This window comes from Lithobates pipiens, unplaced genomic scaffold (assembly GCF_037356315.1).
Source record: "Lithobates pipiens isolate NorthernLeopardFrog02 unplaced genomic scaffold, aLitPip1_a1.2 Scaffold_23, whole genome shotgun sequence".
Lineage (NCBI taxonomy): Eukaryota > Metazoa > Chordata > Amphibia > Anura > Ranidae > Lithobates > Lithobates pipiens.
The window spans coordinates 132,811,626-132,833,611 of record NW_027507785.1 but is presented as its reverse complement, the minus strand read 5'-3'; the positions used below and the strand labels follow the sequence as shown (position 1 = coordinate 132,833,611).

Below are 21,986 nucleotides of genomic sequence, written 5' to 3'. Positions count from 1 at the left end.
GTTTGTAATAAATATGAGTAATATGTGCAATGGCATTACAGCCAATAGAGTTTACAGGTTTTTTTTTTTATTTTTTATTTTTTAATACTGAGTATGAGTACCAATACTATTTTTTTTTTTAAAAAGTGCTTTTCGATACTAATTAACAATACCTATTGCCCTAGGAAGAGTAGGTTGGGGGGAGTTGGATGAGGCTGTGGTGATGGCAGGGTGGTGGGAGGGAGATGAGTAAGGGGGTAAGTGAGGGCAGGGTAGTTGAAAGTGGGTGGAATAGGGGTTGTGGGGTGGGAGGGCTGAGATGGTTGGGACGTAAAAGGCTGCGATTTGCTAGGAAGGAGAGGGGGGCGGGATGGGAGGGTCATTGGGAGATTGCTGGATGGCCACAAGGGACCTCTGGAGTGTTACATTTGGGTAGTAGAAGATAGGGCATGGTGGCTGGGCTATATATTGGTGGCTGTGGACATATTAAAGGTATGTAATTGGGGGTGTGTGATATGGGGCAGTGGTGACAGCTGGCAGAGGGAAGGAGGAGACAACAAGCAGGAGTGACAGCTGGCGGGAAGGGGCAGAAGGAGACTGGGAAGGCACCCAGCAAAAGTGACAACCTTAACTGGCTACCTGACCAAGTCAGTGCAGGAGTATACATTTCAGCTATCGGCAGGGAATCCCGCTGACAGCACCGAGCCTGAAGGTATCGGTTACTAGTATTGGAGCATTTCCACAAATACTGATACTCATGCAAATGCTTAGTATCGGTAACGATCCCACTATCAGTGGAACCCTCTGCAGGAGTATATACGTTTTAAAAATCCTGGAGAAATGCTTAAATAATTCATTACAATTTAAATCAATCTATCAGATTTTAGTCAACTAAAATGTACGGCAGATTTTAGTCTACTAAAATACGACTAAAACTAAAACAATTTTAGATGACTAAAATACGACTAAAACCAAAATGCAATTTTAGTTAGAAGTCTTTGACTAAAACTATATTTGAATTTAAAGAGAAATAGAACCGTTTTTTTACCGCAATTCAAGAAATGCAGTAAGGTAAAATAAAATGCCTTTAGCTTTATTATAAAAAAAATTAAATTAGGAGAACCATGCTATATTATGCTATTTGTAATATGGTATATAATTTGTTCTTTAAAATCCAGTATTCTAGGCAGCACATAGTTGCTGTCATTTCCACCTGTCTGTTTCTTCATGTATGTTTGAAAGAAAACTGAAATTGTTCATTGTAATGGATCCGTGTTCTGCTTCAGCTGATGGGGAAACAATCCTCGCTTTCACCCTCCTCCTTCTGACACTCACATACCTCTTCCTATTTCTCTCTAGAGACTTTGGTGCCCTCTCAAAAGAAAATGTGTTCGAGAACAACCGGCTGGTAAGTTATAAGCTCAATGTGGAATGTTTTTTCGAATGAACGGACATAGTTGCTGTTTTCTGCCAGATCATTTATGAACTGTATATTTGTGAAGGTTTTTCTATCCACTTGCAGCGTCATATTTTTGTGTATTTTATTTCAAAGTTAAAATTCTGGTCTTTTTTAAATGTAGTTTTATTGTGCATGATTTGTGAAACTGCTGTCTTGTGCTACATAGAAACCATAGTTATTAACGTTATTTCCTTTTGATTGTTAAAGACTTTGGAACTTTTACCTTTTTTCAGATGATTTTCAGATCCACTGTTTAGGTCAATTTATCAGCTTTTTTGAGATTTATATTTTCATTTTTTGCAAGCATTTTAAAAGATATTTTATTTTTTTATTACCTGGAATTTGTTGTTTGATAGCTGTTCATTTTTATGTATAGTGTACAGGACGTCAAGGTTAGGTCCTGGACGGGTGCTGTGTAGCACCTATATTCGGGTTATGGTCCCTTTAAGGGAATCCTGGTAGGCCCCAGGGGGTCACCCAAAAATGGGTGACAAATTCCAGGGATAGTTTTTAGGAGAGGACTGACTCGCGGTCCTCTCTATATTAAGAGAGATAGTTGGGACCCGGAATTTGGGGGGCTCTGAAGTGACATTTGGGTGGGAAAGAGACTCCCTCCCTGACTACAGGGATTCGGCACACGGGGTTAAAGGCCTCCAAGAAGACGGCCCATAAGACAGTAAGTAGTAGAGAGATGGTGGTGAGGAGGAGAAGGAGATTAACACCTGTCTGAGGAGCTGTCTGGCTGTGTCGCTGTCTTGCGGTTTTGCTGTTTTTGGAGGCTGCAAAAGATCTTTGTAAGGACTCTGAAAACTTTGGGGTGAAGACCCGACTACAGAACTGTGGGTGCTTTCTTTTCTTATTATTTGTCCTGAAGATAAGCGGACTTTAATTTACGTTTTGTATGCTGAAGAAAAGCCTTATTTTTGATCTAATTGTAAATAAAAGTATTTTTGGTTTCACCGTTTACCGGTTTATGCACTTGGTCCCGCAGAGCCAGTATCCCCAAACTTTATAATAGGTACAGTATTACTGTACCTATTATACCACTGGTATACCACCTGTCGGTTATACCACTGGTTTTAAAGCAGAACTCAAGGATCTTCCCAATATGTAATATTCATATCAGATCCTCCGGCTGACCCGTATTGTTACTTGACAGCTTGGGAGCCGCTGTCACCTCTTGCACTGCCTGTGTGAGAGGTTCTCTGAATTCCTGCATGTACAGTTGGGCACCTTTTGTGCAGCCATTCCGTGTATCTGTTTTTCATCCATTGATGGAAGAAAAATGGACATAGATGTATCTCTATGGGATAGCGGACGTTAGCGGATGATCATCATCTCCGCTAGAAACCCTGTTTTTACATCTGTAAAAAACAAACAAACAAACAAAAAAAAACGGATGGTCCACTTACATCTTATCCGCTGACATCCGTTTTTAAACCCCTTTTTTCCCCTCACTAAACACACTGTATGTAGCTGGTAGCGAAGGAGGGGGCCGGGAAACTGGCCGACGCATCCTTAACAACCGATGAGAGCCCCCCGCTGACAGCTGAATGTAAAAAAAATTGCCGGCAAAAACCCCCCAGAAAAAAATGGAGTGCCCCCCCAGGTCCACACCAAGCGCTTTGGGTCTAGTATGAATTCGGAGAGTACCCATCCCCCCCCCCCCCCCACACTAACTTTTTTTTTAAAATGGCGTTGGGTCCCCCCAAAATCCATCTGAGCATGCAGCCCGTCAGGTCAGGAAAGGGAGGGGATGAGCGAGCGCCCCCCTCCTGAACTATATCAGGCCACTTTCCCTCAACATGGGGGGGGGGGCACACTGGCTGCAATTGGCTGCAATGGGGCACACTGGCTGCAATGGGGCACACTGGCTGCAATGGGGGATGCCTCCTGTACCGTGTCCCCAGTCTCTGACCACCTCCTGTACCGTGTCCCCAGTCTCTGACCACCTCCTGTACCGTGTCCCCAGTCTCTGACCACCTCCTGTACCGTGTCCCCAGTCTCTGACCACCTCCTGTACCGTGTCCCCAGTCTCTGACCACCTCCTGTACCGTGTCCCCAGTCTCTGACCACCTCCTGTATAAAAATATTTTTTAAAAACAGTCATTTTCGGTATCGGTGCTGTTTCGGTATCGGTTTCGGTTTTCGGCCTAGTGTATTTGTCATTTTCGGTATCGGTTTCGGCACCAAAAAACCCATTCGGTGCATCCCTAGTTAAAACCTCTGCTTTTGTTTTGTTTTTTGGTTTCTACCAGTGTTTTTCGTAGATGAAACAATTTTCCTCATCGTTTTTGGCAGCTGCATTTTTTCATCAATGAACAAAAATGGAACAATAATGTGAGGGGGGTGGGGTGTTTACCAACCTGAACTTCCGCTTTCCTCTGAGTTCCACCTGTCTGTTAAAGCCCCAGCCCGCTAACCCTATTGACTGATGGACACAGGCATCAATTTTTTGAGCGAGCGCCCCCCTCCTGAACTATATCAGGCCACTTTCCCTCAACATGGGGGGGGGTGGGTGCTTTAAGCCCCCCACTCCAAAGCACCTTGCCCCATATTGTTGGGGACAAGGGCCTCTTCCCGACAACCCTGGCCGGGGGTCTGTGGGCAGGGGGCTTATCGGAATCTGGGTGCACCACTGTCTGTCAGAGCTGGTGACTGATAGTCACCAACTCACTGCTCAGGGAGCTCTGAGAACTGAACAATCGGTGGTGTTTAATCGTTCGGTTCTCAGGCTTAGAGCTGGCGGGAGACAGATGTAGCATCTAGGTAAATATGATTCTAAAATAAAAAATAAAAATCCCATACTTCTCTTTTAAGTGCACTTTACAAAGAACTTTGGTCATACTTCTCCTTATTTTCAATTTAAACTGATACCATATCCTTCACTCTGTGTATAGTTAGAACAATATAAAGCTGGTTAAACTGGGAACTTCTGGCAAGTTAACCAGGCCGAATAATCGGGTCACAAGATAGCTTATTAGATACGTCGGGCAAAGATTTCTGACACAGGCAGATTGTGGTTATTTGCTAGATTTTGAAAGACAGACTTGTGTGAAAGCAAAACAATTCTGCTTAATGACAGCTCTAATTCTGTTGGAAACTTCCAATATAATTATTGTTTTTAAAGCTCCATTTACAGCAAAGGTAGTCTTTATGGCCATACAGAGTTGTCTAGCCCTTGCATTATGTTTGTCATAATATTATATTAGGGCATGAGTTCAAGCTTTCAGACAGTTACACAGGATATGAATGGTAATATTAGTGCACAAAACCGGTATGTTTTCATATGGGTTTTTAATCCCACTAGTGATGAATAGTATTTAGAAAGAAAATGTCTTGCTAAATGTATGAAGATTCGTGATTGTAGTACCTCCTCTTAGTATTCTGCAACTGTTGGAGAGGACAGTTCTTTGGCTGAACTGGCATTGGATTCGCAGAAAAAAGGCGCATGGTATTTTGTTTTTTCCCACACTGGAATCGTATCACATGGGTGTTCTCATCCATGTGTTCTGATTCCTGTGTGAATCCACAGTTCGCACTGCAATCGGGGGTGTCCTTAACATTTTATTGATACCCGCAGCGGTTTGCAGAATGCAGTGTGAGCTGCCTGCGGAACAGATGCATTGCGGGAACCAGCGCTGGAATCGTGCTGGTTCCCGCATTGCTACAGTGTGAACGAAGGCTTAATGTGACCTATAAACTATACAACTCAGTTGAACAAGCTGAAATCTTTTAGGTGGAGGGAAGTAAAAATAAATAAATAAATAATATGGTTGCAGAAGTGTGCACACCCTTAAACTAATACTTTTGTTGAAACTCCTTTTTGATTTTATTACAGCATTCAGTCTTTTTGGGTATGTGTCTTATCAGCATGGCTCATTTTGACTTGCAATATTTGCCAACACTTCTTTGCAAAAAACACTCCAAATCTATCAGATTGTGAGGGCATCTCCTGTGCACAGCCATTTTCAGATCACCCCACAATCTGATTCAGGTCTGGGCTCTGGCTCGGCCATTCCAAAACTTTAATCTTCTGGTGAAGCCTTTCCTTTTTTGATTTGGATGTGTACTTTGGATCGTGTCATACTAAAAAGATGAAGTTCCTCTTCATGTTCAGCTTTCTAGCAGAAGCCTGAAGATTTTGTGCCAATATTGACTGGTATTTAGACCTGTATTCATAATTCTTGGTATTCATAATTCCCTCTATCTTGACTAAGGCCACTGTTCCAGCTGAAAAAAAAAAAACAGCCCCAAAGCATGATGTGGCCCCCACCATGTTTCCCTGTGTGTATGGTGTTCTTTTGGTGATGTATTGTTTTTGAGCCAAACATATCTTTTTGGAATTATGGCCAAAAAGTTCAACCTTAGTTTCATTAGACCATAACATGTTTTCCCACATGCTTTTGGGAGACTTCAGATGTGTTTTTGCAAAATTTAGCCAGGCTTGGACGTTATTCTTCATAAGAAGACAAACTTCTTTCCACTGTACCCCATAGCCCAGACATATGAAGAATATGGGAGATTTTTGTCACATGTACCACACAGCCAGTACTTGCCAGATATTCATGCAGCTCCTTTAATGTTGCTGTAGGCCTCTTGGCAGCCTCCCTGACCAGTTTTCTTCTCATCTTTTCATCAATTTTGGAGGAACATCCAGTTCTTGGTAATGTCACTGTTGTGCCATATTTTCTCCACTTGATTACTGTCTTCATTGTGTTCCATTGTATATCTAATGCCTTGGAAATTCTTTTGTACCCTTCTGGCTGATACCTTTTAACAATGAGATCCCTCTGATGCTTTGGAAGCTCTCTGTGGATCATGGCTTTTGCTGTAGCATGCGACTAAGAAAATGTCAGGAAAGACCTACTAGAACAACTGAACTTTATTTGGGGTTAATCAGAGGCACTTTAAGTAATAGCCGGTGTGTACGGACTCCTATTTAACATGAGTCTGAATGTGATTGCTTAATTCTGAACACCACTACATGCCCAGTTATAAGAGGGTGTGCACACTTGTGCAACCACATTTATTTAATTTTTTTATTTTAAGTGGAAAAAGTTCTGAAATGATTTATCTTTGTGGTTTCCGGACTCCTGACAGGCATGGGTAAAGCAAAAGAATTGTCAAAGGATCTGTGGGAAAAGGTAGTTGAACTGTATAAAACAAGAAAGGGACATAAAAAGATATCCAAGAAATTTAGAATGCCAATTGGCAGTGTTCAAACGCAAATTAAGAAGTGGAAAATGAGGGGTTCTGTTGAAACCAAACCATGGTCAAGTAGACCAACAAAAATTTCAGCCACAACTGCCAGGAAAATTTGTTCGGGATGCAAAGAAAAACACCCAAATAACTTCAGGTAAAATACAGGACTCTCTGAAAATGTGGTGTGGCTGTTTCAAGATGCACAATAAAGAGGCACTTGAAGAAACATGGGCCGCATGGTCGAGTCGCCAGAAGAAAGCCATTACTACGCAATTACCACAAAGTATCCCGCTTATAATACGCCAAACAGCACAAAGACAAGCCTCAGACCTTCTGGCACAAAGTAATTTGGAGTGATAAGATCAAAATTTAGCTTTTTGTCCACAACCATAAGCATTACAATTGGAGAGGAGTCAGCAAGGCCTGTGATGAAAGGTACACCATTCCTATTGGGAAACATGGAGGTGGATCGCTGATGTTTTGGGGATTTGTGAGCTACAAAGTAGAGCTGCACAATTAATCGTTAAAAAAAAATAAAAAAAACATGATCTCGATTCAACTCTTCTGACGATCTATATTGCAGAGTTTGCTTATTCTTTCATATAACAAATGGAGAGATTTCTCTGCTCACTCAGCTGTCAAAAGAAAACATCCAGGCAGTCTGCCAAGTTGAAACATTGTAACTAAGTCTTCCTTCTTAGATCAAAGGGATAAACTTCTGTGTAAAAAAAAAAAAAAATATCTGGGCAGTCTGCCAAGTTTTTAAACGAGGTGTAAATACAGGAAGTTTAATCACTTAAAGAGGAGCTGCACAAAAAAAAAAAATATTAAAAGCCAGCAGCTACTAATATTGCAGCTGCTGACTTTTAATAATATCACACTTACCTGTCCCAGGTTCCAGCGATGTCGGCGGCAGATGACGAGCGATCGCTCGTCTCGCTGCAGCCACCGCCGCCATCCTCTGTCAGGGAATCGGGAAGTGAAGCAAGAGGGCTTCACTGCCCGGTTCCCTACTGCGCATGCGCGAGTCGCGCTGCGCTGGTTCCCCGCTGTGTCTCTGGGAACTGTGTGTTTCCCAGAACACAACGGGGGGGGGGGGGGGCGGAGCCATGCGGCGGTCTGGCCGGAAGTGGGTGCAGTTACCTGTATTATCCAGGTAACTGCACCCCCCTCCCCCCCGAAAGGTGCCGATTGTGGCACCGGAGGGGGGGAGGGATAATACTAGCGGAACTTCCCCTTTAGGGTGAAGAACCGCTTTAAAGTCTAAATCTTTTTCCTGACACTTGTTTAAGTTAAAAAATCAATATTTTTTTGCTAGAAAATTACTTGGAACCCCCATACATTATATCAATTTTAACAGAGACCCTAGGGAATAAAATGCCAATTGCTGCAATATTTTATGTCATACTGTATTTGCCCAGCGGTCTTTCAAACACAAATTTTTGGGGCAAAATACACTTCAATAAATAAAAATAAAAACAAAACAGTAACGTTAGCCCAATTTTTTTTTGTTTTCATGTGAAAGATGATGTTACGCCACGAGGATCGTGAGAGAATCTTGATCAATCTTCTAAGCAAAAAGATTGTGATTCTCATTTTAGCCAGAATCGTGCAGCTCTACTACAAAGGCACAGGAAATTTGGTAAAAATAATGGCAAGATGAATGCAGTATGTTATCAAAAAATACTGGAGGAACATTTTGCTTTCATCAGCCAGGAAGCTGCGCATGGGATGTACTTAGACATTTGACCATGATAATGATCTAGAACACAAGGCCAAATTGACCTGTCATTGGCTACAGCAGAATAAAGTGAAGGTTCTGGAGTGGCCATCTCAGTCTCCTGACCTCAATTTCATTGAGCCACTCTGGGGAGAGCTCAAATGTGCAGTTCATGCAAGACAACCCAAGAATTTACAGGAACTGGAGGCTTTTTGCCAGGAGGAATGGGCATCTTTACCATCTGAGAAGATAAAAATCCTCATACACAAATACCACAAAAGACTTCAAGCTGTCATTGATGTTAAAGGGGGCAGTACTCAGTATTAAGAACTGGGGTATGTAAACTTTTGATCAGTGTAATTTGGGTCATTTCTGTTGTGATTAAAAAAAGTAAACCCAGTTGATTTAGGCATCATGCACACAAGACGCTGTTAAACGCGTGTTCAGATGCAGTTGGACACTTTTTTCAACTGCCCCTGAACTCATTCAATGTTATCCTATGTGTCCATGCACAAAGTCTTGTTTTTTGCCGCTCTTATGCAGTTGCGTTTAACCTTGTTTTTCCAAAAGCAAAAAAATGGGCTCAGACGCAAAAAATTTCCATGTTTCAGATGCAAAACGCGGCACCCGCGTTTAGCCACGTTTCGCCACATTTACGTTTATAAGCGTTTTTAAAGGAACCCAATTTTTTGGACCTGAAAACTCAGAAATATGATCTGAGAATGACATTTTGCGACCCGACTTTGGGGGCCCATATCTTATTGCCAGGAACCCCAAATTCGGTATGCAGACACTGTGGAACTAGCACTACAACATATCCAAATTTGAGGTTCCTATCACCAAATGACCCCGAGATAGGGGGCCCCGAAGTTGGGTCGCAAAATGTCATGCACTTTTCTGCATCAGAGATACATGGCCTCAAAGTCGACTGTGACCATCTGCGGCAATGTAATTTGGTCATTAGGGTTGGGCGTTATGGTAAGTGGTTATCCGTTAGGGTTATTGTTTAGGATTAAGGGTTGGATTGGGGTTAGGGTTAGGGTTGTTTAGGGTTAGTGTAAGGGATAGGGTTAGCTGTTAAGGTTAGGGTTAGTGGTTAGGGTTATTGTTTAGGGTTAGGGGTAGGGTTAGTGGTTAGGGTTAGGATTCTGGATATTTTAATAAGGCATTAAAAAATATTATACTACCATATACAGCAGCAAAGAATTAAAATATATTAATCAATACATATTTCACGATAAAAATATATTAAAAAATTGGCCAAATAAATTTAAAACAATTATAAAAAATCGAATTAACATATATTTGCTTTTAAATAAAACAATTTGAAACTAGAAAAAATTAATTAAAAAAAATTAAGATTAAAAAATAAATAACTATTTTAATATTGTTTTATATTAGAAATAATGAAAACATTTGAAAAATTGCCACAAGAAAATTTTAGATATTTTAAAAAATTGGATAATTTGCTATAAATAGACATTATTTTTTTTTTTAAATATAGGACAGAGAAAAAAATTCATCTGTACATCTATAGATAAATATATTTTATAAATATATACACATACCTGATCGTTACCAACAGACGTTCCTCTGGTGACACACTGTTTCTCATATTGGTGTCCACGAATGTCAGACCAGGTCGTACTTTTTCTAAGAGCAGATCAAATGTGACAATGGACATCCGGCTAAAATTAAAAAACTTGTCGGGGTAGGTACGCAGCTGCACATACATGTCTGTGAAATATCCAACGGACATTCGCTGTCCCATCAATGGATGGGTCCAATATCAACGAGCTCTGACTCTGGACCTCTCACAAAATTTGCGAAGACGTTGCTGTCTCATCAAGAGCAAAATCAGGAGCATTTCCTGACATATATTCAATATGGGATCCATTTCAAAATATATACCACAGAACGAGAGGCAAATGCAAGTGTACAACTGCTCTTTATGCTGCTGCTGCTGCTCACTCTGATCAAAATAGCAGAAATAGTTAAAAAAAACATGCTTTGAGAGCTTGGGGAGGGTCTACATGATGTTATCTTTATAAACGCTTATAAACGCAAACGCGGCATGCAAACGTGGCAAAACGCGAGTTTCAGCTTTTTTTGAGCAGAGTTTTCACCTGCGTCTCATGTGCCTTATAATAAATGGCTTCAGCCAAACTCTAACCATGAGTAAAAGAAAAGTTTTTGTGTTTATCATTCATAGTCTCAGAAAAATGGGCAAAAAATCATATATTCTGCAGGGTATGTAATCTTCTGAGCACAACTGTAATCTTTGTGGCTCAGATGCTGTTTATAACCATGTGCACAACCTGGGATTCATGTGCACTTGCAGGTGTGTGCAGGGCAATGTAGTTTCTTTTATTTATGTATTACATTTTATGTATTTTTTTTTTTAAACCTTTTTTAAATGTATTTTTTTTTCATTCAACTTAATTGGTATTATAAGAGGGCTAACAAGCCTATATGTGACGGCATCAGAGCATGTTACTAGTCTTTTTTTTTTTTTTTTAGCCTGGGTTCACATTGTTGCCAGTTAGAAATCGTGCAAATTCAGCTGAACTCGCACAATTTCAACCCGGGAATGCAGTCTGAATTTAGGGGCGATTTGACAGACACCTGAGCAGGTTCCTGCACAGATGTCTATACAAATCGCCTACCAAAGTCGCCAAAAGTAGAACAGGAACTACTTTTGGGAATCGGTGCGGAAGGTGCCATTGCCGGCAATAGCCTCCCATTTGGCACACGATTTGACATGTCAAATCATACCAATGTGAGCCTAGGCTTCTGGATACATTGGATCCCTAATGCCTCCCCTGCTCTATGCTCCAGCTGACTGATCACACATGAGTGTGCTCAATCGGCTGTACACCCGGTTTTCTAGATGGAATTTTTGACACCTCTGAACTGGAGGTGCTTAAAGCTGTGCAGTTCCAGTTCACATAGATCTGTGAATGGATGATCCATAATCTCCTACTTTCCATCCTTATGGTAGCTGTTGTGATCTCAGGTTCATGGGAGAGCCCAAGAAACACTGGGGGACATCCTCCTAGATGACTTTTACATTAAAGCCAGGAGCCCGCAGATAATGATTAAAACAAGCGTAGAGCTCCTTCTGCAGCTGTGAGTTTTGCTTTAACTTGTTCACTGTTGGACCCACCAGTGGTTGTAAAATCTTAAAAAAAAAAAAAAGAAAAAAGACAAGACAAAGGCATAATGAACTAGCATGCATTGCATACTCGCTCATTATGAAATACTTACCTTGGATCAAAGCTGTTGCAGCGGTCCCTGTACACTGCTGTGACTGGCAATATGTCTCCTGGAGTCATTTCTGGTTTCCCGGGCTACAATTGGCCAGAGCTGCAATCATGTCACTCCCGTGTGTGCGAGCCACCGGTCACGGCACAGCTCCTGCAGAAACGGCACAAGCGAGCCGTTTCTTCAGTGCGCATGTGCCAATTACGTTGGCACATGTGGATACAGAGAATATCTCCTAAACGGTCCAAGTTTTTGAGATATTCAGGGTACCTACAGGTAAGACTTATTATAGGCTTACCTGTAGGTAAAAGTGGTGTAACAGGGTTTACAACCACTTAAAAATGCACTTTTTTAGAAAAAAATAATAAATGCACATTTATTTTATTATTATTTTTTGAAGCATGAAAAGTGTTGCACCAGTGATCAACAGATCTGTCAGTGCATCTGTGTGCTTGTACATCCCATAGGAAGAATTGGTGAACTACCACGGCGCCCCACAGCGCCCTGGTAGTTCATTGAGAACTACAAGTCGACAGCCGCAAAGGATGTCGGGACTTGTAGTTTTGTTTATTTTTTTTTGCCCTTAACGGACTTTCATATACTAGAGTTTAAGGATCCATACCTCCATGTCTGTTCTATTGGCGATCTGTTGACCTTGTCAAGTAATAGGGTGTTGTCTGTTTATATGTTATTTTAACTATTTTTGTAATATAGACAATATTTATTTTTTATTTTTTTTTTAACCTTTTTTTGATATTAGCCACTGGTGGGTTGAATCACCTGCTGTTAAAAACTACACTTGTAGTCTCCATTGAAAGCTCATGTGACAAGGTGACAAACCCCCCCCCCCAAAAAAAAATAAAGGCCGCAGAGATGTTCAAATACCACCAAAAGAAAGCTCTATTTGTGGGGAAAAAAAAGGACATCAATTTTATTTGGGTACAACGTTGCACGACCTCGCAATTGTCAGTTAAATCGAAGCAGTGGCGTATAGCAAAAAAATGGCCTGGTTAAACAAGCCCTCCTTTTTATGTGCAAATGTGCAGGGCAACCACTGGCAGCTACACTATTGCACCCAAGACCGGTGCATCTTTGTGGTGCTAAAACCTGGCTCTGCACGGGGCACTGATGTCTCATGTGAAAGAGGCCTTACTGTGCTTGTGCTGTTATGCGGCTTTATCTACAATGCTTATAGGGGCAGAGATGTATAAGGAATGTTTTTAAGTGATTTTACTGTTCAGAATATATAAATATTTTAGAGTGCATGATCTGGGCACAGATTCACTTTTCATTTTTCATTATTCTGGGTACGATGTTTCTTCCAGTACTGCTGAATTTTAATCTTCATTGTCTTATTTTGTTTTCTATCAAGAAACTGATGGTAGTTTAATGGTGAATTATCTGGTCCGAAAGTGTCTAGCAGTGAAAAAGGGGTCCTTTAGATCAGCTGAAAAATGGTACTTCACTGTGAAAGCCCTTCGACCTGACTTATCATTGAATTATCCCATCTACACTGGTGAACTGTCTGCCTGTATAGCGTCATGCCCAAACTCCAGATCTGGGGATTTACCGCAGCAGTTCTTTAAAATAGTCAGACAGATAAGAAACCACAGGCTGGCTCTAACAATATCACCCTTGTCAAGTTAAGCTGACCATACATGGAGTGATATTCATCAGATTCAAACTGGCTGAAAGTCATGGTTGGCCCTGTGGGCATCCCCCTAACCAACATCGCACTGAAAATCGAAGGAGCAGGCCAGAAAATTTTGCCCAAACAGCAGCTGCATGCAAACCAATTTGGACAGCTGCAGTTGCTTGCTGTCAAAATACAATATCCAGTAGGAATTTTGTTCATGCATATTGTTTTAGCGTGGATAGACAAGTGTTTTCCTTTGTTTAGCTTATAGAGCTGAATGAGAGAAATTTGATAGCGTATTGCTAGCTTAAGAGCCGGTTCACACAGGAGCGACATGACTTCCAGGATGACTTTGTGAGGCAACTTGGAGACGACTTGAACACGACTTAGACACGACCTGGGGCGACTTACAACACGACTTTAAGTTGCCCCAGGCCAGGCGACTTTTGCCGTGGCCAATCGGAGAATGAGCTCTGAAGGGGGAACTCTACGCCAAATTTATGAAAAAAATTTGGCGTGGATTCCCCCTCCGAGAGCATACCAGGCCCTTAGGTCTGGTATGGATTCTAAGGGGAACCCCCTACGCCAAAAAAACGGCGTGGGGCCCCCCCCCCAGATCCATACCAGACCCTTATCCGAGCACGCTACCCGGCCGGCCAGGAAAGGGGGTGGGGATGAGCGAGCGCCCCACCCCCTCCTGAGCCGTGCCGTGTGCCCTCAACATGGGGGGGTGCCTTGGGAAAGGGGGGGCATGCGGCCCCCACCCCAAAGCACCTTGTCCCCATGTTGATGAGGACAAGGGCCTCTTCCCGACAACCCTGGCCGTTGATTGTCGGGGTCTGCGGGCGGGGGGGTTATCGGAATCCGGGAGCCCCCTTTAATAAGGGGGCCCCCGGATACCGGCCCCCCACCCTATGTGAATGAGTATGAGGTACAATGTACCCCTACCCATTCACCTGTGAAAAAAGTAAAAAAAAACACAACACAGGGTTAAAATAGTTTATTGCACAGCTCCGGGGGTCTTCCGTCTTCGGGGGTCTTCTCGCCGGACTCCGGCTAATTACTGATTCCATCTCATCCCTAAGAAGTCATTTCTATGAAAATGTCTCACTGCTAAGACCTTTTACTTCCTCCACTGTTTTCAGAGCCTTTGGGCTGCTCTGTATTGTTTTCTGATTGTTACCATGCAGTCTTTGATGTTTTTTCTCTCAGCAAAAAATGTCCTCTTTGCACACACAGTGCAGGGCTGATTCATTTTTTGACCTTTTACTGCTCCTTTTTTCAAGCTGCAAGCTTATGCATTCACGCCTCTAGACGTGCCTGTGGCTGGCCTTGGAGCCTTATTGTCGCTGCCACAGATCACAAAGAAGTTTTTGTCTCAGACATTTTAAGGTCTTCAACCGTTTAGGTTTTAGGGCCACAGAGTGCACCCTCCTGCTTCTTCTGTGTACTTATTTGTATATCAACTCCAAACAGGCAAATTCACCCTGCCATCTGAGTCCTCTCACTCACATTTGATGACAACTCCTCTTATACTAGGCAGAAGGCGTCAATGGTGAGCCACGTCTAAGCTATCTTTGAGACACATAAGCCAAATGATCCTTTTGCTCCTTATGTGATCAAGTCTGTTCCACTGGAATCCAGCAAACCTAAATGCCAGTCTTATGCATGAACAAAGTGTGTGTCCTAGTATATGTGGTTAGGTAGGTGCCATGGTACCCTGTTAATACAGGGTAACTGGTGGGGACAAGACTACCAATAAATCTGTTGCAGTTGAGTGTCACAGTTCATTCTACCATAGCCACAGTGATGATTTAAATAAATCCTCAGGGGGGCACAAGAAGGGACAAAATGATGTGCAAAGTAGTTCAAATTCTTCGCCAAACACTGGATTTCCACTCTGTTGGTGGTACCGGTATGGAGAATTGTCTGGTGGGCTACTAAGGTTGTCAACATCTAGATCCTGGAGAATAGTCTGTTAACCACTTGCCGCCCGCCCTATTACAAATAGACGGCGGCAAAGTGGTTTCATAATCCTAACTGGACGTCATATGACGTGATCAGGATTATGAGCCGCTGCGCGCCCCCGGGGGCGCGCATCGCGGCGATCGTTGTTGCGGGGTGTCAGTCTGACACCCGGCAACTACGATCTCGGTAAAGAGTCTCCGACGGATCAGCCATGTCCAATCACGGCTGATCACAGTGTAAATGGGAAGAGCCGGTGATCGGCTTTTCCTCACTCGCGTCTGTCAGACGCGAGTAGAGGAGAGCCGATCGGCTGCTCCTCTGACAGGGGGGGTCTGTGCTGATCGATTATCAGCACAGCCCCCCCCAGGATGCCCACACTGGACCACCAGGGACGCCACCAGACCACCAGGGATGCCAAGCAGAGGTAATCCTCCCTAGACCACCAGGGATGCCAGTCAGGCACAATGGATGCCAATCAGTGCCCATAATGGATGGCAATCAGTGCCCACAATGGGCATCACTGATTGGCATGCATTATTGTTTGGCACTGATTGGCATCCATTAGTACAGTATAACACCTGTGCCGCTAATGAGTGCCCACCTGTGCCGCTAATGATTGCCCACCTGTGCCGCTAATGAGTGCCCACCTGTGCCGCCTATCAGTGCCCACCTGTGCCGCCTATCAGTGCCCACCCATGCCCATCTGTGCCGCCTACCAATGCTCATCTGTGCCGCCTACTCATGCCCATCTGTGCCGCCTACTCATGCCCATCTGTGCCGCCCATCCATGCCAATACGTGCCAGCTATCAGTGCCAATTTGTGCCACCTATCAGTGTCCATCCGTGTCGCCCATCCGTGTCGCCCATCCGTGTCGCCCATCCGTGTCGCCTATCAGTGTCGCCTATCAGTGCCGCCTATCAGTGCCCATCAATGCCACCTCATCAGTGCCACTTCATTGGTGCCCATCAGTGCCGCCTTATCAGTGCCCATCAGTGTAGCCCCATCAGTGCCCATCCGTGAAGGAGAAAACGTACTTATTTACAAAGTTTTGAAACTGAAACAAAAAAAAAAACATTTTTTTTTCACAATTTTCGGTATTTTTTTATTTGTAGCACAAAAAATAAAAACCGCAGAGGTGATCAAATACCACCAAAAGAAAGCTCTATTTGTGGGAAAAAAATGATAAAAATTTAATTTGGGTACAGTGTAGCATGACCGCGCAATTGTCATTCAAAGTGCGACAGCGCTGAAAGCTCAAAATTGGTCTGGGCAGGAAGGTGTTTAAGTGCCCTGTATTGAAGTGGTTAATCTAAATCTGCCCCCTACAGATTTGTATTTGGGGAATGTTGGATGCTTTTAGATGTGTGTTTTGTGTTCATTAAAAAAAAAAAAAAAATTATATATGTGTGTGTGTGTGTGTGTGTGTATATATATGTGTGTACAGGGATATCGACAATGATAGTGGCACACACGTTGAACTAGATGGATCATTGTTTCAGTCACAAGGTATATACCGTATTTATCGTCTTATAACACGCACAGGCGTATAACGCGCACATTCATTTTAAAAGGGAAGTTTCAGGAAAAAAAATGTATATTTTAAATAACTTTGAAGCAAAATAAGGGTCAGTGCCCATCTGCAGCCTCACCATTGCCACCAATGCAGCCTGATCAATGCCCCTTCTGCAGCCTCACAAGTGCCATCAATGCAGCCTCACCATTGCCATCAATGCAGCAGCCTCACCATTGCCTCAGCGCAGCCTGATCTACAGCCTAGAGGGGACAGAAAGGGGGTGGAACAAGCGCTGACAGATTACATTCAGTGAGAATCTTCTATGATGGACAGAACAGTGGTCCAATGGTGGCCCAGGCGACTGGACTTCCTATTACAGAGGCTGCCAAGTAAACAGGAGATTCTCATTGTATGTAATCTAACGGTGCTCGTCCCTTCCCATGCCCTGACCCCTCCGAGGCAGCAAAAATTTAAGTATTGGTGTATAACACGCACACGCTATTTGCACCCAATTTTCATAGTGAAAAGTGAGTGTTATACGCCAATAAATACAGTAAATTCATCACAAGTTCCAGAGATCTGATGGAGGCAATGAACGATCTTATTGCTTTTTTTGATTGCAGTGCTCTAGAAGACCCCCTTTGAGCCTCTTTGGGAGTTTTTTCTGTAGACTTTGTTGCAGAAGGTAGCTTTTCTCCTAGCCATCCCTTTGCAGGCACAAGGTAGTACTCCAGTCTGGGCCCTCTTTGTTATCCAAGGTCATGGTACACATTTAATTTTAAATGATTCTATATTCTATCCTTTTTCACAGCTCATGTTTTTTGTTTCATTCTCTAAATGGTATGTGGGCTCTCAGGGTCTTAAGTCTACAGCTTCCATCAGAAGAATGGATTCCTACTTTTTTTTTTGGGGCACCTCGGGGGCCTTTAGACTTAAGCCCCATACACACTAGCAGATTTTCTGCTGATTGTTGTCTTCAGATTTACTGAAACCATGTAGTAGAAGGGCCTGCCTGATTGCATACACATTGAAACTCCTAAGGTTTCACCTCATATTATATGGTTTTGGTAAATCTGATGGAAAAACTCAGCAGAAAATCTGATAGTGTGTATGGGACTTTAGTGTTATTAAAGTCTATTATTAGATCGGTCTGTATATGCAGTAAAGCATGTTTGTTATACTCACTGTGGAAGCTAAAGGGTTAATCATGCTCATTGTGTAAAAAATGCTGTTTGATCCTGTCTTCTCTGATCCTCCCCTTTTTCCACTGTCACCAAACCATTTCCTGATAGGGGCATACTCTGCACATGATCAGTTTGGTGTGTATTGCTAGAGTTTATTTTTTTTTTTTTTTTTTTTTCTTGGGAGGCTGCATGTGATCAGAACAGAGCCAATCAGCACTGTCCAAACAGAGGGTCAGGGGTCCTGCAGCCTCACAGGACAGTCAGAGGAGAATAAAAACTCCTCCTACATGCTTTAACCAGGACTTGGCCGGGCACTGATAGAAGTCACAAGATTGCTACAGTATCTCATAAAAGTGAGTACATACCTCACATTTTTGTAAACATTTTATTTTATCTTTTCATTATAGCCTAGGCCATCTTCATGTGGAGCAAAAATTCTTTTTTTTTTTTTTTCACATCTTCAGAGTTCTTTGCCATGAGGTGCCATGTTGAACTTCCAGTGACCAGTATGAGAGAGTGAGAGCGATAACACCAAAGTTAATACACCTCCTCCCCATTCACACCTGGGACCTTGTAACACTAATGACTCACATGACACAGAGAGGCTAATTGGGCCCAATTTGGACATTTTCACTTAGGGGTGTACTCATTCTTGTTGCCAGTGGTTTAGACATTAATGGCTGTGTGTTGTGTTATTTTGAGGGGACAGCAAATTTACACTGTTATACAAGCTTTACACTCACTACTTTACATTGTAGCAAAGTGTCATTTATTCAGTGTTGTCACATGAAAATATATTATAGAATATAAAAAAGAAAGTGAGGGATGTACTCACTTTTGTGAGATACTGTATATACTGCTGATGAGAAAAGGCATTTAGCAGTTTATATTTACTAAAATAATTGCATTTGCATGTAATGTTGGAGGCCAGATATAGTGAATGCAGGGTCCTGGTTTTAGTAACACTTTAAGTCCTTGGTTTCGCAAGTTTGCAAAACTTCTACTGTATCTTTTTGATCCAACCTTTCTCTAAATTTTATAAGGTGGATATAGCAGTTTCAGTGAAAGATACTTTTTAGATGGCAGTCCTGCAGGTGGCTGTGTGATTATCCGCTTATAATTCTTGGATTATAAGGGTTTGCCCCAATAAATGTATTATCCTTCTTGTGGTGTTCTCGCACGCCCCTTATTTGGTACTGCTTTTGGGCATCTGACAGGTAGGATATTCAGCACTGTGACCTTCAATGAACACTGGAGTAAACAGGATTTGTTTACTCTCCATAAAACCTGGTGTCAAACATTGAGCTTGTTTGCTTGTTATGACAAAGCTTCACTTCTTTTGTTCACTGTTTGTTTGCTACTTGTCTATTTAAAGGCAAAACTGTTTTCCCCATCTTTTGAAAAGTGTAGGGAGGGATTAAAACTGCTGTACATTTTTTATTGAAGTCTGTTTCCACTGTGATAATTTAACCCTCTTTTTGTCCTGGTACCCATTGTCGCAAAGACAGAAAGTTTTGGGAAATCCCAAATTTTAGCACTGTCACCAGAGAAAAAGGTAAGAGTAACGTGGGCCATACGCTGTTCATTTTATTTTTTAATTCAGCCATCATTCCTTGTGGCTTCACAGCCGGTTCACTACTACACATGCGCGAAGTACGCTGCACTTTGTGAATGGCCTGGCGGCAGGGACAGTTTCCTGCTCCCCCTTGAAAGGTGGCAAGTGTGGCACCGGGGGGGGGGGGGGGGGGGTTTGGGTTTCCAGATGAGCAGAGCTTCCACTACTATTGGGTTGGAATTAAGGGCATGTTTTGAGGGGCTTTTGTTCACTTTAGACAGGTTTTGTGATCCCACACAATCCTTTGTAAATGCACAATACACTTGCAGCAGGTCTACTGGGCAAATGCACGGACTGAGGAATTCCAAATGATCTCTGTTTAATTTACATTATCCCTTCTATTTCTGTATATGGCTGATGGCACTGTAATTGTTTAATAATAAAAAATAAAAAAACTACGTACTAAGTACCTAAACTAAGTACCCTTTTCCTAATCGATATACAGCTGTCACATGACCCAGATCCCAGCCTATCTGCAGAGAAACATAAGCAGGGGGAGCTTCTAGTCCTCTGATGCTGGTCACATGTTTAAAACAGTATTTGGGATGCAGAGTAAAAATAAATGATTTAACCACTTGCCGCCCGCCCTATAGGCAATTGACGGTGGCAAAGTGGTTGCCTAATCCTGATCGGACGTCATATGACGTGATCAGGATTATGAGCCGCTGTGCGCCCCCGGGGGCGCGCATCGCGGCGATTGTTGTTGCGGGGTGTCAGTCTGACACCTGGCAACTACGATCTCTGTAAAGAGTCTCCATCGGATGTGTCCAATCACGGCTGATCACAGTGTAAATAGTAAGAGCCGGTGATCGGCTTTTTCTCACTCGCGTCTGTCAGACGCGAGTAGAGGAGAGCCGATCGGCTGCTCCTCTGACAGGGGGGGTCTTTGCTGATCATCAGCACAGCCCCCCCCCCCCCCCCGAGGATGCCCACACTGGACCACCAGGGACACCACCAGACCACCAGGGATGCCCAGCAAAAGGTAATCCTCCCTAGACCACCAGGAATGCCAGTCAGTGCCACAATGGATGCCAATCAGTGCCCATAATGGATGTCAATCAGTGCCCACAATGGGCATCACTGATTGGCATGCATTATTGTTTGGCACTGATTGGCATCCATTAGTACAGTATAACATAATACAATGCCGCCTATCAGTGCCCACCTGTGCCGCCTATCAGTGCCCACCTGTGCCGCCCATCCATGCCAATCCGTGCCAGCTATCAGTGCCAATTTGTGCCACCTATCAGTGCCCATCCGTGTCGCCCATCAGTGCCACCTATCAGTGCCACCTATCAGTGCCACCTATCAGTGCCCATCAATGCCACCTCATCAGTGCCACTTCATCGGTGCCACATCATTGGTGCCCATCAGTGCCGCCTCATCAGTGCCCATCAGTTTAGCCCCATCAGTGCCCACCAGTGAAGGAGAAAACTTACTTATTTACAAAGTTTTGAAACTGAAACAAAAAACATATTTTTTTTTCGAAATTTTCGGTATTTTTTTATTTGTAGTGCAAAAAATAAAAACCGTAGAGGTGATCAAATACCACCAAAAGAAAGCTCTATTTGTGGGAAAAAATGCAAAAAATGTCATTTGGGTACAGTGTAGCATGACCGCGCAATTGTCATTCAAAGTGCGACAGCGCTGAAAGCTCAAAATTGGTCTGGACAGGAAGGTGTTTAAGTGCCCGGTATTGAAGTGGTTAAAATCAATAAACTGTTTTAAATTTTCATTTAAATCAAATCCTTATAATTTTTTGACAATAACATGGTGTGGGTGGATCCCTGCCAGTCACAGGCTGTGTCACGCCCCTCAGCCTGTGTCTTAGTATAAGAGGGAGATGAAGCCACTGTTAATCTACATGTAATATTCCACCTCCATTGTGATTAGCTGGTTGGTGGCCATGGAGAAGAAGGGACGGAGTGGGCTGTCATTTACCACTGCGTATATGCTCACATGTGTGACTTTTATAGCCACGTGGGCTGCTCAGATGTGATGGGGAGGAAATGCTCAGCATAGAAACTCATTGAAAACTAAGCATGTGCAGAGTTGCCACCACAGCTCTGCAAAATCCCTAGCTGAATTGGGGACTTGGACAGAAGGTGGAGATGGAGAACGGCATGATCAAACCGTTTTTTTTGCAGAACAACATGCAATACAGCATTTATGATAGTTTTTTATGATGTGGGTTTAGTAACACTTTAAGGTAATTTACCTTTTGTTCTTGATCTTGGCTTCCTGATGAAAACACTGCCTTCCCGAACCTTATGCACCCAAATCTCCCCTTTCCCTTCTTCCTCATGACTGACTATACATCAGTGTTTCTCAACTCCAGCCCTCAAGGCGCCACAACTGGTCATGTTTTCAGGATTTCAGATGAAATGGCTGTGGTAACTACTAAGGCAGTGAAACTGATCAAATCACCTGTGCAAAATAATG

General features: G+C 42.9%; 1 protein-coding gene across 4 annotated transcripts in view; it reads left to right on the top strand.

The window, feature by feature from the left end:
• The window catches only part of MICALL1 (MICAL like 1), a 198,907-nt gene that overhangs the window by 47,805 nt on the left and 129,116 nt on the right, over window positions 1-21,986 (top strand). For all 4 annotated transcript variants that reach the window (XR_013262343.1, XR_013262342.1, XM_077452390.1 and 1 more), the window contains exon 2: window positions 1,339-1,387. Coding sequence is in view for 2 of the 4 variants with exons in the window: in XM_077452390.1 (XP_077308516.1) it covers window positions 1,339-1,387 (49 nt within the window). In the remaining 2 variants the exon portion in view is untranslated. The remainder of the gene's footprint in view (window positions 1-1,338; window positions 1,388-21,986) is intronic.